The 16,914-nt window shown below is 38.8% G+C and overlaps 1 protein-coding gene across 1 annotated transcript in view; it reads right to left on the reverse strand.

Annotated features, from left to right (window-relative positions):
* CC2D2A (coiled-coil and C2 domain containing 2A) overlaps positions 1–16,914 on the reverse strand; it is a 124,410-nt gene that overhangs the window by 24,902 nt on the left and 82,594 nt on the right. Inside the window, exons 21-26 of the mRNA XM_036765643.1 lie at positions 13,879–14,046; positions 10,051–10,156; positions 9,765–9,874; positions 7,234–7,330; positions 5,055–5,153; positions 2,147–2,323 (exon numbers count right to left, since the gene is read on the reverse strand). Of these exons, the coding sequence (XP_036621538.1) occupies positions 2,147–2,323; positions 5,055–5,153; positions 7,234–7,330; positions 9,765–9,874; positions 10,051–10,156; positions 13,879–14,046 (757 nt within the window). The remainder of the gene's footprint in view (positions 1–2,146; positions 2,324–5,054; positions 5,154–7,233; positions 7,331–9,764; positions 9,875–10,050; positions 10,157–13,878; positions 14,047–16,914) is intronic.

Consider the following 16,914-nt stretch of genomic DNA (forward strand, 5'->3'; position numbering starts at 1 on the left):
CAATCATTCTAAAGCAAAGATGTCAAACTTTTAGACTGGCTGAACTAGATTTAAATATAATTGGGAAATTAACAAAATAAAAGAATACAATATAGATAATATTAATTTGTGGTTTTCTATGTCAGTATGCTACTTCAGGGTTCTATTTCTATCTGAGTTTGACACCACTGAGCTAAAGCATATATGGGGAAAAGCCTCTAGAAAGTCCTGCTCAGACGTTTCATTGTGACATGGAAGTGATCCAGGATTCTTTTTTTTGGGGGGGGGGGCAGGGCAATTGGGGTTAAGTGACTTGCCCAAGGTCATACAGCTAAGTACATGTGTCAAGTGTCTGAGGCTGGATTTGAACTCAGGTTCTCCTGACTCCAGGGCTGGTGCTCTACTCACTGAGTCACCTAACTGCCTCTGATCCAGGATTCTTAATGGCCAGTGAAATACCAGCCCAGGCAGTTCCTACTAGGCTGGAAAGACTTTGGGTACAGACCCTGCAACAGACCAAATGTCTAGTAAGTTGGAGGGGCTTATCATGAGAAAACTGGCCAACAGGTGATGAATTCTTTTGGTATTTCAGCTCCTACTAAATAAATTCCTGTGGCTTATTACTTAAGGGATCAACTATAAAATCCTCTGCCATTTAAAAAGACCTTTACAACCTAGTCCCTTTCTATTTTTCAAGTCAGTTCCCTCCACATACTCTAGGATATAGCCACACTGGCCTCCTTGTTCATCCTTGGACACAGTGCCCCATTTCCCTACTTTTCACTGGCTTTTCTCTATGCCTGGGATGCCTGCTCTCCTCTTGGAGGAGGTTCCCTCTTGGCTTCCTTCAAGAATTGGATCAAACACCACTATATTCAAGAGGCTTTTCTCACTTGCTCTCCCTCTACCTCAGCCCCTACAGCTAGTGCCTTCCCTCCGAGATCAACTCTAATTTACCCTGTATGTATCTTGTATATAAATAATTGTTTACTTGTTTTCTCCACCATTAAAATGTGAATTCCTTGAGGATAGGGACTGTGTATTTTGTCTCTCTTTGCATCTTCAGTGTTTTGCACAGTTCCTGGCATATAGCAGGAGATGAATAAATGATCATTGATTGATTGAAAGGACTGTCTCCTGAGTCATGAGGAGGTTGTGACCTATGTCAGTAGAGGAGGATCCCACACTGATAAAATCACAAGTCCTTGAATTGTTTAAATAAATATAGAAAAAATATCATCCTTTTCCTTAGGACAAATGTTTATGGGGTTATACTTACTTCCTTGTCTTGGATATTATTATTTCTGGTTTACATATGTAGAAAGATATATAAAATATATACACATATTTTCTCTTTTAAGAATATTTTGAAATAGATATGACCCCAAATGCTTCCTAGTGAACAATACTTTTCTTTAATGAAAATCGTATCTACTATATAAATTTTCTTAAAATTTGGTAAATAGGGATAAAATTAAAATTTCTTTTATGTCATTTTATGAATTCAGACTTAGAAAGAAAAGAATTGTAAGATTACATTTCCATGTGAATCTGAATACATCCAGTAAAGTACAAACAAACCAGCAGTGTATGTAAGTGTATGTAAGAATATGTTTGAGCTGGAGTATGTTCAAAGAAAGGCAATGATAAGTGGTTGAAGGCAAGACAAAAAGAAACAATCTTAAACTGAAACATCAGGGAGGAGATTCCTCACAGTGGAGATTGTTAAATTCAGGAACAGCTACCAATGAAGCCAATGAAATCGCCTTTTTTGGAGTCTCTAAAAATGAACAAACAAGTAAAAAAAAGAAAAGAAAACCTAAACTCCCACTTTATTTGGCTGTTCCTGCCTGAAGGCACTGGGAGTGACCTCTTAAGGACATCTGGTCTTAGCATAGGTTACTGACATAATCAAACATATTGGTTTAGAGAAAGAAATGTATTTCACAACCCATTTCCTTTTTGATCTATTTTTGCAATTCAGTTCAACACTAAAAGTATAAAGTCATTAGGTCCAAGCCAGGAAAAAATATGCCCAAATAAACATTTCTGTTAGAGAGCCTCATATGCATAAAATAACACAATCTGTTTGCATACAGAGGGGATAGAATTTTTAAACGATTGACCAAAATCACTGATTGGGTTTACAAAGTTGGAAAGCATTTACCTTTTCTCGAACTGACTCCCCAGGCACAAGGTGAGGTTCAATAGTCATAAAGAGTGTGATGTAGGTGCCTTCACTCAGACTTCTGACAGAATCAAAGCCCCTTTCGTTAATTATGTTTCTCTCTTTACTGTAGCCCAGGAGAACCGGGGGAATATCTATTTTAAAGGTACCATCAATCTGTGAGAAAAAATAAAATTCAATAAATCTCATGGAGAGTGCAAAAGTAACAATCAACAAACACAAGATATCTCATAAAATCTGTTTCCTGAGGCACCATAAAGTTTCAGTAATGTTAGTATTTCAGCAGTGTGACAATGGGCAAGCCCTTTGTCCTTCTCTGTCTTGTTTTCTCATCTGTAAGATGCCTTCAATGAGATCTACTTTCCTTTCCAGCTCTGGAAGTCAGTGGATCTGGGTTCTGATTCCCCCACTGATATTTCTGCCTAAGTGAACTTATGTAAGTTGCTGGAGTCTCCCTGGTCCTCAATTTTCTAATCTTTAAACTGAGAGTACTGGACCCAATAGCATCATAGGCCCTTACTAATCTAGAATGATGAGTCTATGGATTTGCCTAGGGTCTTCTATGATAGTAGCTTCTATGAACAATACTTCAGATAGTACCAACAAAAACAAGTGTGTTTGTTCTGGGAGCTGAAATTCACAAAAGTGAAAAGTACGCAATTTAAATATTTATCCTTATTGATTGACTTCCATATCTGAAAGGCTAATGGGATAAAATGAACTTTTAGAAAGTGACAATTGCCCTTTAAGTTAAATTGAACTCTTCTCTCCTCGAAGATATATTTTTCCTGGGTTCTAAAGGTATTTTGCTCCAAAACTTAGAGCAAAAACATGTTAAGAGGCATGGGATTTTTAATTTGTAAAAGGAAGGTGTCATAAGAGAATTTTAGTATAGCTGTCATTTTGTCTGAGATATCTAACTTTAGATCTGTTGCTATCTGGTTAGTTCTTGCTCTGTCTGCAAATGCCAGCTAAAAATCCTTAGTATTTGCTGATTCAGTGATTATTTTACCTGATGTAGACCTTCCCTTCCTACTATTGATTCTTTGAGGTATAACTCTTTACCTTCCCCTTTGCCCTCTGTAAATTTCCAACTGTATCTCTCGTGTTGATAATAAGTAAAGACTACAGAAGATTTTTGGAAATGCTACTCATGGCCCATTGGTTTTTGTGTTCCATGGGACTGTGCTCAGAGAATATGATAAACTGGTTATTAAATGTCTTCATTTGTTGATAAGTAAGATTGGCAGCAGTACCTATCAATGAATAATTTTAGAAATCATTTGTACATCCATGCAAAAAGAACCCAAGTGAAGAAATTATCTCTTGGGGAGTTTAGTGCTCACCTAGATAAGCACTTCATTGCATTAAGAGCTACCCATTGTCAGTTCTGCCTAATGAGAATGATTGTCTTGACTGAGATGGATAAACGTTCATCTTGACACTGCACGTAACCAGATTTGAAGTTTGAGTTCTAAGCCATGGAATAACAAAATTTTAGACCTCAAAGATGATTTAGTCTGGGGCCCAGAGTGGGGAGAAATGAATTGTCCCAGATCACACAGCTAGTTTTTCATAGAATCAGAGTTGGAAGGAATTTTAAAGGTCATTTCTAGCCTAGCGCCCTGCCTGAGGTATGAATTTCCTCTACAACATATCTGACCAACACCACAAAAGTTGTTCTCTATCCAGTCCCCTTTGGTAATGTTGCTTCAAGGCAAGTCCCTTTATTGGGTTAAACCGCCAGCTCCTTTGTTGGCTGGTAAAGATTAGCTACAACCCTAAAATTCAGGCCTGTTGCCATGGATCTAGCCTCAGGCTATCAAGGGCACTAAATGGATTAAAGCTATTTCAGGAGAGAAATACTAAAGCAACTAAAGATTTAACCCAACAAATCCTCTTAAGTAAATCCTCCAACTCTGCTGAAGTGTGTATTTCCCACTGGATGTGTCTCTATCAATTTTTTTTGGTGATTGTTGTGAATATTCTTGTGAATATTGATGGAAATTGATTTTTGATTGTCATTGCTCCCAGACATATTTTGTTCTTTCCTGCTTTTCCCCTTTATACCTGTTAAATTCCTACCTATCCTTTAAAGCAAAACCCAATGCTACCTCCTTCTCTTTTCCCATGCCAGTAATGACCTTCCATTAAGAGGAAGCATTTCCTTTTATACCTCTCTAATGCCTGCATGTCTCTTTTACACAACAAGGTCTTTGGGGGCAGTGAAATATAATTTAGCAGTATCTGTTCACAGTAAGCAGTAAATATTATTGAATGGATATTGTCATTTTCTCTTAAGTATTGTTGAATGAATATCAGAATTTTCTGTTAAATGTAATTCTTCAAAGAACTTGCATATTCATTCACTTTTACTCTTCTGGCCAGTTTTTAAATCCAGTGCACTTTCTTATCCCTGCCAGTATTTAATTTTAAGGGGAAAAAAATAGAGGGAAGAAGAGATAAGAGAAGAGAAAGACAACTTGTTTCAGTAGTCAATTCCTTAAATATAAGTTAGTCAATAAACATTTATTAAGTACCTACTATGTGTTATGCGCTGGGGATATAAGGAAAATGTGTATTTTGTAAGTCATACATGTGACAAAAATGAGCACCGAGTGATGACTATAATAACACCACCTTCTATTTGCATTATAATTTGGGATTTTTAGTGTTTATTCATATATTATCTTAGTGCCTAGAACAATTATCTGTAGAGTGCTCTCCTTTAAAAAGCAGTTGATGGACCAATTCACTCTAGTGAATTTTAGAACTGCCCACATACATTCCGTATTACTGTCGGTGACCCAATTAGAAAAGACTCTGTTGACACATTTGTTGTGATTTTGTAGTGAGAACTTTTCAGCACTAAATTTTAAATGCTTACCCTGCCTTGAAAATATAAAGTACTAAATGGAATTCGAACGGATCCCAGCCAATGTCTCTCAATTCGGGTGTGGATGCCGCTTCCTCTTTCACGATCATCCTAGAGAAAGTATAAAAATCGGTAAAAGTAAATTAATAACCAGTGATAAATTTGATTATTCGATAGGTGTTGGAGTGGCTTCTATGTTATACTAGGTGCTTTGGAGGATAAAAGGAATAAGAAGAGACAGGTTTTGTCCTAGTGAGACTTAGACAGTTTCAAATGTTGACTCATACCTAAGATCCTCAGAATTTCTGTCTGGGAAAGAAATCCTCTTCTGAAGCAGTTATACTAGTAGGTTTAGAGGTGAGAGAGCATGGAAAATGGAAAATCAAGATGGCACAGTAGAAAGAAAACTGGATTTGAAACCAGAGGATCTTAGTTCAAATCCTGTCTCTACATTTAAATCTCTCTGGGCTTCAGTTTCCTCCTCTGTAAAATGGGAGAATTGAATTGGATCTAGGTGGTCCAGTGGTTACAGTGCCGGCCCTGGAGTCCTGAGGATGTGAGTTCAAATCCAACTTGAGACACTTACTAGCTGTGTGATCCTGGGCAAGTCACTTAACCCTGTTTGCCTCAGTTTCCTCATCTGTAAAATGAGCTGGAGAAGGAAGTGGCAAACCACTCCAGTATCTTTGCCAAGAAAACCCCAAATGGCATCATGAAGAGGTAGACATGACCGAAAATGACTGAACATGGACTTGATCAGAGGCCTTCACCACTTGTCTGCAGCCTGAACCGGATTAAAATGCCATTGGGAAATATTTAACAAAATAATCAAAAGTATCATAGAACATAGTTAATGTTAATATGTAGTTTTCTAAGTCAATATGTGGCCCTGGGATTCTTATGTACAGTTTAGTGGGTCCTGTCTTTATTTGAATTTGACACCACTGGCCCAGATGACCTGTAGGCTCCTTTCCAGTTCTGAATCTCTGTGTGTGTGGTTATTGCAGTAGTTCAGTTCAGTTAGATGGCAGTGAAGGCCTCTACTTGGGTGGCGGCAATAGGAATAGTGAGGAGGTGGTGGCTTTAGGAGATATTTTATAAGCAGAATTGAGGGAATTTGGTAGTATTCTATGGTCTTAAAACCTTGAAAGATCTTTTATCATCAAAGAGAGATTCGGTTGTATGCATTAGATTCTATTTACTAAGGCAGTAAATAAGCTTAGGCATTTTAAAAAAAGATTTTTAAACAATGAAACTACAAGGGTTTGCTTCTTAGCTCTTAGCCATGCAAACATTTCATTTTTATCAGACTGGCCTATCCTACTGAAGAATCAAATAATTATTGAAAGAGCTAATAAAAATTATCTGGATAGCCCATTCTTTCAGAATAAATATTTATAGAGTTCATGTGTGTTTTTTGCCAGCTCCTAGGTAATTCATTAACATGCCACTGTGTAGAGAGTCTAGAAGTAATGGAAACACCAGGTTGAACACTTTCCAAAAAGAACTTAGAAAACTGGCTTGATTTTGCCTTTTGAGTCATGGAAAAAAAAATGAGGCTGGTATTGGTAGGGATATTCCAATGTAGAGGAATTAAGAAAAAAACCGAAGGGCATCCTTAACATGACTTGGCATTAAACACACACACACACACACACACACACACACACACACACACACACACTGTGGCAAATTCAGATCACTTTTTATCTAGCTTAATATCTTGTTTCTTGCCCATTATCAAACTACAATTAGCTTGATCTCCTAACCTTGCCACTCATTAGAATCTTCTTGGATGCTGTTATGGTTCTTAGTTTAACACTTCTTCTGTGTCATTCACAGTTTACCACCCCTGCCTCTTTCAGCAAAATGACCCTAGTCTTAGAGCTTGGCTTGATCTTGGACCCTTGCCAGCAAAGGAATGCCTTGACTGCAATTTATGGGCAGGAAGGGCAGTGACCAGAACTTTGACAACCCTTTTCTCTCTGATATTCAACTCAGAATAGGTCGAGTTAGCACCATGGACCCCACTTGTTCATAGTTTTTGATATAACTCACCCAATTCACTTTGACGCAACTCACTCCACTTACCCAATTCACCCATTGTTAGGATCAGGGTAAGCAGTATATCTACAACTACTAGAAGGTATAAGCAACAGTATGGATGCCTACCTCAAAACCATGAGCTTACCTCCAAGATATCGTAGAGTACTTCATCAAAAATGTTAATGAATATATCATCCTTCACTGATTGCATACTGGCTGTGCTATAATCACTATTAGGAGCTCTATCAAAGCAAAATACAACCAGGTTAGTGTAAAAATAAATAAATGAGTGTGGAGGTATATGGGGGTGGGGGTGTTGATCCTCAGAGAACTCCCCTGAGGAAGAAAGACTAAAGAGAAGAGGTTAAAGGTGGGGGGTGAAGTGAAAAGGTTGAGTAGGTTTATCAGCTCACTTCTGAAAAATCTCATCCTACTGAGTTTCAGCCAGCCAGTCAGCTTGGGGGGAGGTAGCCCAAGTTCCTGGAACCTAATCAAATGCCAGTCCCTGTCCTCTTACCAAGGTACCAATAGATGTGACTGTCTTCAGCATGGGTGAGTAGTTTCCTGATCCTAGACAAAGGTATATACCCTGTAAACTTGTCAGATTGTTGGGGGAAACTCACCAAATTGATCAGATCACGTCTCTGTTCAACTTCCCTTACTCTAGCAATTATAAACAGAGCATTTTCTTCAAAACTGTGCAAAACAGACTGTGCAAATATGATTTTGTTCACTTTACAGATAGAGAATCTGAGGCTTTGAGAGGTTGTCAACTACCTATGATCGTGCAACTCATATGTGGGAACCAGGTCTTGAAGTCAGGTTTTTTCATTTGTGCGGAGGGAATTTTTTTCTTACTTGGCTTTAGGACTACCATTCCCTTAAGATGGCTAGTCATATCACTAGCCAGAACATGCAGAACTTAATTGAGCCATCAAACTTTAGCTCAGACGGTTAACTGATTAGTGGTAAGAGAATTTCTGGCTCAACTTTATTATCTCTATTTACTTAATCTGAGATATCACCTATATCCCTGGTACTATCTGACTCGTTTCTCCTGTTTGGAAAATTTCAGCTTGAGGTATGAGCTGTAAGCTCCAGTGTTTACTGGCTAGTTTCCTGTTTTAACCTGATATAGATCATCCCTTTCTGCTGTGTTCTTTCATGTGTAAATCTTTAACTTCCCATTCTACCCTCTGTAAAATTCCAAATGTATCTATGCTGCCTTGTAATTAAACCTATAAAAGGTTGTCGAAAATGTTATTTGGGGCCCACTGATTTTTGTGTACCATGGGACTGTGCTCTGAGCATATGATAAATTAGTTGTGTATTAATAAGTATAATTGGCAGTGGTACATGTCAATGACTCCTTGGACAATTTTTATGTCATATTCTAGTGCAAGAAAACAAATTAATCCACAATTATTCATTAAGTGCCCAGTACGTCCTAGTCATTGCTGATATAAAGACATATATGAAGCAATCTCTGCCCCCTCCAGGAGCTTATATTTTATTGGAAGAGCCAACAAATACATGAATAAGTATATACAAAATAAATAATACTAATAATAATAGCTAACATTTATATAGAGCTTACTATGTGCTGGGCATTGTGGTAGATGCTTTATAATTATTATCTTGTCAGATAATAAATTCTATAAAGTGATTTTTTTTGAGGGGAAAGGGCAGTAGCAGCAAGGTGGAATCAGGGAAGACTTCATGCAGAAGGTGCCAGTTGGACAAATTTTCAAGGAAATGTGTTCCTATGAGACAGAGAGGAGGTGGGAGTGCATTCTTTCCAAGCATGGGAGCAGCCAGTACAAAGACATGATGGTAGGAGATGGGATATCATCTCTGATGAACAGTAAAGGAGACAGTTTGGTTGGAGCATTAAGTGTGTGAAGAGGAATAACGTGTAATAAGGTTGGGAAGGTAGGTTGAGGTTAAGGCAAAGGGCCTTAAACACTAAATAGAGGCACTTATATTTGATCCTAAAGTCAGATGGGAGTCATTGGAATTTGCTGACTAAGGGAGTGATGGGGTCAGTTTTGCACTCCAGGAAAACCCCTTTGGCAACCTGAGGCAGGGAGGTCAATCAGGAAGCTATTGTAACAGCTTAGGTGAGAATTAATGAGGGTCTGAACTACTGGGGTGGCTCTGTGAGTAGAGAGAAGGGGATGGATTTGAGAGATATTGTGGGGGTAGGAGCTACAATTCTTGGCAACTGACTGGATAGATGGAATGAGGGAGACTGAAGAGACAAGAATAATGGCAAAGTGACGGGGAGGATGGTGGTATACTCAATTGGCATAGGAAAGTTTGGAAGCGGAGAAAAGAACTGGGCTAGAGGGACAAGAGAATGATTCAGTTTTGCACTTCATCATCCAAAAAGTGTACTGAATATGCACCCATTGATTCAGACTTTTCATAACACGCACATTTCCTCTTTCTTCACAATTGACTTGAAGCTCTTTGACAGATTGGCAATCAAGAGACCTTGTTTCTTATTTTTGCTTTGGTACTAGCTACGTGTCTGACTCTTGGGCAATGTTTTGTCTTTCTAGATCACAGTTTTCTCTTCTGTAAAATGAGGGGATTGGTTCGATGATCTCTAAGGCCCTCAAAACATTTTATGCATCTGTGGAGAAAGAAAAAAAATACATGATTTTCCCTTACCTAAATGGAAGTTCAAGTTCCTCATTCCAGCTAGGATTTGGACCTTCAGCTGTAGTAGTGTGGCAAACGGTTCTTTGAAAAGAAACTTCTACAAAAGGTCGAACTAAAACCTTAAAAATAAGAGCAAATTAGAAAAACAAAACAAATCCATAACAACCAAGCCAAAGGTTTTGCCTCAGGCAAAAGCATGGGGCAAAAGAAAATATGAAGTAAGATATGCTGCCTCTCTGATTTAATTCAGGAAGAAAATGTGAAAAAAAGAACTTGAGAATTTGGATTTTGTTACCTGACTGAGCACATTATCCACAATATGGGCTGGACTTTGCATTGATGGGGAAGTCACAAGTGTCCCACTGAAAGGCCTTGAAGATCGGGATGGCTGCTGGAGTTTGCTAGGAGAGAAAAGTCATGAAAGTTCCAGGTGACACGAGGCCAAGGATTAATTAATCTTCATAGCACTTAAGGAAGAAATGAAGTTGAGAATCACCCCAAGGACAAGGGAGAGGTAAAGGTGGGCATGAGCAGGCTTGAGGATGTTATAAATAAGGAATTGTACCAGCAAAGTGGTGTAAAGGAATTCATCAAATAAATGTATTACTGGAAAAAAAGATTGGTGAGTCACATAGCAAGAGAGAGGGATAACAGCCCATATGTACCACTGGTATCTCTGCAGTGTTAAAAGAACATTAACAAATCCTCAGGCATGCTGCGTAGACTCCCCGTGGCAACCTTAATGGGAGAACATGGAAGAGCAATATATAGGGTGTGTAGGCATGGATAGACAGACTGAAATCTGAATTGCTGGGCAGAATACCAACTTTTTAATATTTAAGAATGTTTTTAATAGATGATGACATATTGAATATTCATAAACTTCAAATTATGTGGAATAAAAAGCTCTTCAAGCATAGAGACCCAGTGGAAGGAAACCAAGCCTGGATGATATCATCCTGACTGCACATATCATCTCCAAAGATAACTTTGGTGAACCTGTCAAGGAGTTTATATGCCAACCTTTTACGAAATCACCAAAAGCAACCGTTAAATGCACCTGTGTAACAGTCTACCAAACATTAACTCCAATAGAACAATAGTAGACTATTGATCTGTCCAAGAACCACTTCTGTCTGAACTCTATTGAATATGTCAGTCAGTTCATAATCATTGTGTTTACTCTGTGGTCAGGCACTGTGGGAAAAAGTAGATGAGTCAAGGGTTTTACATACATTATCTCATTTGACTGGACCTTATCTTTGCCACTGAGTATATTCTATTCACCTCAACAAATAAGAAAGCAATGGAAGGTAGAGAGATAAAAGAATGAGGTGGCCTCACAAGTATGAAATGCCAGCTTTGATGGGATTACAGATCCATGAGAGTATTGTAGTCATACTTAAATGTGTAAGTAGAGGTCTGTTTATGCTTCTTTTTATAGGCATGCCTCATTTTATTGAACTTTGCAGATACTGTATTTTTTTTTTATAAATAGAAGATTTGTGGCAACCCTGTATGAAGCAAGTGTATTGGCGCCATTTTTCCAACAGCATGTGTGCATATAGTGTCTCTGTGTCATATTTTGGTTAATTCTCACAATATTTCAATTTTTTTCATTATCACTATATTCATTATGGTGATGGGTGATTTTTGATGTTACTATTATAATGGTTTTGGGGCCTCACACACACACACACACACACACACACACACACACACACACATATGGATGCTCACATAAAATGGAGAACTTAATAGATAAATGTTGTATGTTCTGACTGCTCCACCTACCAGCCATTCCCTCATCTCTCTCCCTCTCCTCAGGACTCCCTATTCCCTGAGACACAGCAATGTTGAAATTAGGTGAGTTAATGGCCTGTATTTAAATGAAAGGAAGAGTCAATCATAAGGCTAATTTCATTGTTGTCTTATTTTAATAAATTGCAACTGCCACCCCAACCTTCAGGAACCACCACCTGTCAGCAACATTGGGGCAAGACCCTCCACCCGATAAAGATTATGACTTCCTGAAGGCTCGTATAATGGGTAGAATTTAGTAATAAAGTATTTTTTTTTGTTTTTTGTTTGCAAGGTGATTGGCATTAAATGACTTGCTCAGGGTCACACAGCTAGATGAGTGGCAAGTGTCTCAGGCCAGATTTGAACTCAGGTCTTTCTGACTCCAGAGTTGGTGTCCTATCCACCATTGCACCTAGCTTCCCCCAATAAAGTATTTTTTAATCAAGGTATGTACTTTTTTTATACATAATACTGTTGCACCCTTAATAGACTCCATGCAGGGCTGTCCAACCTTAGGTTTTTATTGAAACAATAGACAATATATTGTGATTTGCCATTTTAGTGAGAGCTCTGCGATAGGTCTGCTTCATTTACTAAAGCATTTGTGGAAATTTCTATGCTTGTAGGCGGGTGCATAAATCTGCACTGCAGCTTAGGGTGCCACTTTGGACAGTCTTGTGCTACAGCATAGCGTAAACAACTTTTATACGGACTGGGAAACCAAAAAATTCATGTCACTTGCTTTATTGTGATATTCACTTTATTGTGGTCATCTAGAACTGAACCCACAATATCTCTGAGGTATGCTTGTATTTATTTGAGACAAAGTGGATTGACTTCTAAAAAAAATCTGTCCAGAGGCTTTAATAAATAGAATTAACCATGTGCATATTTTCTGAGAACCACAACTTTTCATTTCACTGTTAAGTTATGATCCTTTTAGGATGAAGGGATCATGTCAGAGATAAGATTAAGTCATACAACAGTATTAATTCTTGGGGTACTGTGAATATGCAACAGTTCTATCATTTCTAGGAGCATTTGGCTTTGTGACCACCAAACACCAGGAAAGACCTCAACAAGGGACCATTTGCATTTATTAAGAATAGCCTGCCTTGACGTAGTTTATGCTGAATCTGATTTGGGCCTCACAACAGTGGAGTGAGGTAGAGAGCACAAGTCTTACCAGCTTCCACTTTTTTTTCCCCAGAGGACTAAACAGAAGCTCAGAGAAACTGTGACTTGACCAAAGCCACATGGCCAACTTATGGGAAGAGCCAAAACTCAAACTCAGGCGTTCTGCTTCCTAGTATCACACCTCACTGCCTGCCTGTTTTTATAAGAGGAGGCCAAGCAGGGGAAATAAGAGGAGGTAAAAAGGGGGAGGAAGGACAGAGGATTAAGAATATCAAAGATAGAAAGGGCCAGAAGTGCGAGTGATGGGAACACCAGGACATAGAGTCCTTGAACTTCTTGTCCCCGTTCCCCTAAAGGGAGTAAGTTCTTTCTTGATGCTAAGGCCTTTCCTTTGAACCAGGTGAAGGAACCCTCCGAATCACAACTCACTTTCCACAAAATAAATGAAGCAGAGAATCAGACAGAAAGCGAGAAGGTCTCTTTCAATATGGCCATATGAGATAATAAAAAGAGCCCTGGACCTAGAGGCAAGAGACCTGGGCTCTTATCCCAGCTCATTTAGTTACTCTGAGCCTCAGGTCCCACATCCATAAAATGGACATCATAATACATGCACCACCTCTTTCTCAGGTCTGTATAAACCTTTAAGAGAGGCTTCTAAACCTTAAAACACTGTAGAAGTAAAGTGACTGACAAGTAATCAGTGTTTGCAGAACAACTTTTGCTTCAGCACATTAGGGGAATAATAGCAGAATAGCGTAAACACCCAATAGAATAAATATTTTAAACAAATGCAATAAGCATTTAATTGAAACTGTCCATTAGGGGAAATGGAAAGAACGTTAATAGCCGGTGTTAGCTATTTTTAAGGTAGAGGGATCAGACCAGGCAGAAGTAGGAGAAATGGCAGATGTTACAAAGAAGCAGAATTTGACCCAAGGAAAAACTTCCCTGGTACAAAGAATAACTCTTAGGGCTATTCAAAAGCAGACGTGACTTCCTTGGTAAGTCATGGGTTCTCGGTCCTCACAGGTGCTCAGATGGAGGTTGGATGCTCCCCTGTTCAGGATGCCGTAGAAAGAGATGCTCTTTTCACACACAGATGGGACCAAATGAGCTTTCAAATCTCATCCACCCCTCAAACGACAGTCTCACCTTGGATGAGGTGGCCGTTCTCTCTTACCTGGCTATGGGTTTTCGTACTGGAATGTCATAGGCTCTAAGGACATTCACCAAGAGCTTGATGTCTCCATCTGACAGATTTTGTGCTGGAACTTTTTTCCTTCCTTTCCTTCTGGGCTTCAGTGGTCGCTTTTGTTCTGCCAGCTTGAAGAGGCTTACACCCAGAATGCTAATGACCACAGAATGGGATGTTAAAGACAGTTGAATAATTTAATTTGATTTAAATTTGCAGTTCCACATTCTCTCCCTCTCTCTCCCTTCCCCCAATGAGAAGGCAAGAAATATGACACCTATTTTATACATACACACATACACACACAGTCATGCAAAGCATTTCCACATTAGCTATATTCTGAAAAAAAGCTAGAAAAATAAAGGAATAAAATAGGCTCCAATCTGTATTCTGAGTCCATCAATTCTTTATTTGGTGGGTATCATGAGTCCTATGTAGTTGTGGTGGATCATTGTGTTGATCAGAGTTACTAGGTCTTAAGAGATATTTTAGAAAGTAAAAGTCTGAAAGAACATGGGATCTCCACCCATAAATTGCCTCAAAGCACCTTAAGGGCCTCCCAAAGACCCCCTGGGCACTTTAGGAGATTGAGAGGGGAGAGACACTTCAGTAGGGACTGTTACTAAATTAATTTTAACTGCTAACTGCCTAAGGAAGAATATTTAAATTCTGGTCTTTCTAGCCTCATCCTATCTTATTCCACTACATGAACTCTCAGTTCCAACCAGATCCAAACCACAATTGTTTAACAAAAATACCTTTCCCTGAAATTATGCTTATTTCACTTCCTCTAGCAAGGAATGTTCCCGTTACTCCTTTCCCATATATCCACATCCCCCTCCTCCTCTAACCCAAATCCAATGACTTCTCTTCAATGAAGCCTTCCACAATCCATTAGAAACAATCATTACCCCTTCTGACTCCTGAATTAATTGTTATCTATGAGCATTTCCAAAATTTATTTGGCTATTTTGGGGCTTGAAACAATAACATAATATATAAATCCATGACCAGGGGGTCTGAAGATAAGGAATGCCCTCAAAAAAAAAATTAGGGGATAGGCAATTCTAGAGCAAAGTAGAGGAAATTAAACCTATTTTCCAAACTTGAAGAAATTATGTAGGGAATAAATATTTTTGATATATGTACAATGTAATGTTTAATATTTTTGTAAAGAAAATAGCTCAAGCAATAAAATTTCCTTAGGGAATCTCTTTCCTCTCTGTGCAGAATACCAGATTTCTTAAGAACTCAATTTGGGAAACAATGGTCCATATCACTTATATGGCGCTTAACTACATTTTACTTTGTATTTGGTTTACCTTTGTACTCATGTTATCTCCTCTACTAAGTTGTAACCTTTTGAACAGCAGCATTTATATGTTTTTGTACCCCTCATAGGGCTTCTCACAATATGTTGAACATAATAGGCATTCAATAAATAATGAATGAATGAAAACAATGTGTCAAAAAAGGGGAAGAATAATATGAGCCAAAGACATTCTTATCTAGAAGTTTTAAAATATACATTGACCACTTTAACTAAATCTTATTCTATAGGCAGAATTGGGAGTGAGCTAAGAGGTAAAGGGACACTGGGAGCTCTGCAGGGCCTTGATCTCACCTGGGCAATGGCTAGGATCCATGGAAGGAGCCAAGACGGCCTCTCCGTGAAGGATCAGAATGCTGACCAATGTTCGTGTGGATAAGAGCTGCATTCCCAGCTGAGCCCCAGGCCTAGGTCTACCTGATATTTTATTTGATCTCTAAGGCAGGTTGTGATGGGTGGTAGTCCTTACTAGTCTCTATCTGGCTAGTAATTCAATTCCTCCAGATCTTTCTATTTTCAACATGGAGGCTCTCTTCTGTCTACTGAGTTCACTTGAGGAAGACAATAAGTTTTTTAAAAATCACACAAGGGGAGGTGATTCTATTTAAGGCAGGATACCTTCGGCAGTCTAATGAAGCCTATGCACCCCTCCTCAGAATGATATTTTTAAATACATAAAATAAAATACATAGGATTGCAAAGGAAAACAATTACGTGGAAATAGTTATTAAAATAGTTTATAAAACAAACAAACAAGGTCATAGACTCCAGGTTAAGAACCCCTGACTTAAGGCAAAGGAGATAAACTTAACAGAGTAGAAAACTGATGAAGCACAGAGCATGAAGACTTTTTCTAAGATAACCTTTTTCTTTAATACTTAAAAAAAAATCAGGGTTTTAGTGAAAAAAAAATCTGTGTGGGTAATTCACCCATTAATTCAGATCACAACTACTCCAGATTTTGTGAGTTGCTATGGCCAAAATATTCCCCTTCACTTGGTGGCCAACTTCCTGATGAAAATCTCCTCTGTGCTTAGCCAGGCTGCTCCTTGAGTGATGGGTACACAGCCCATTAGCAAGCCTGTACTGTTCAGATTGGTAGGGCAGGGAACAACTTTTGAGAACCTGAAATCACTTGCATGTCACGATGAGGCACTGCAGTAGTTTTCATGAGGAAGCCACTCCTCATTTGGCCACAAAGGACTGGCATAGCTTTGTAGACTTCTTTGATTCCTGCTCCCATGTAAGGAGCATCTGATCCTGGCTATGTTTAAACTGAGAATTTTGTTTCCATGTGGTATTGGAGGTGAAAGAAGAAAGAGGCCAACACCGAACAGCTTTGTTTTAGCCACTGATGAAGGAAAATGATAGAACTGATTCTGGGGCTTGTCTGTGTGAACTGGTACTACCTGGAGACATTTTTTTTCAGTGCCTGACTGGATTTCATGCTCCCCCAAGCAGCCCACATCAGCTGATAACAAAGTAGATTTCTTTGAAGGTACCTATCGTAGGTCCCACCGATAGATAAGCTCTTTTAAGAAAGTTGAGTAGCTATCAGCTCTGGCTATTTGCAGATCCCTGCTCTGTTATCACCAGGGGTAGGCAGGTTGTTCCAAGGAAGTGGGCATGAACTTGGAGTTCTTCTGTAAGTTATTGTGAGGCTGGGAGCATGGGGTATGATCTGCTAATGCACT

Source organism: Trichosurus vulpecula, chromosome 6 (genome assembly GCF_011100635.1).
Source record: "Trichosurus vulpecula isolate mTriVul1 chromosome 6, mTriVul1.pri, whole genome shotgun sequence".
NCBI classification, from domain to species: Eukaryota; Metazoa; Chordata; class Mammalia; order Diprotodontia; family Phalangeridae; genus Trichosurus; species Trichosurus vulpecula.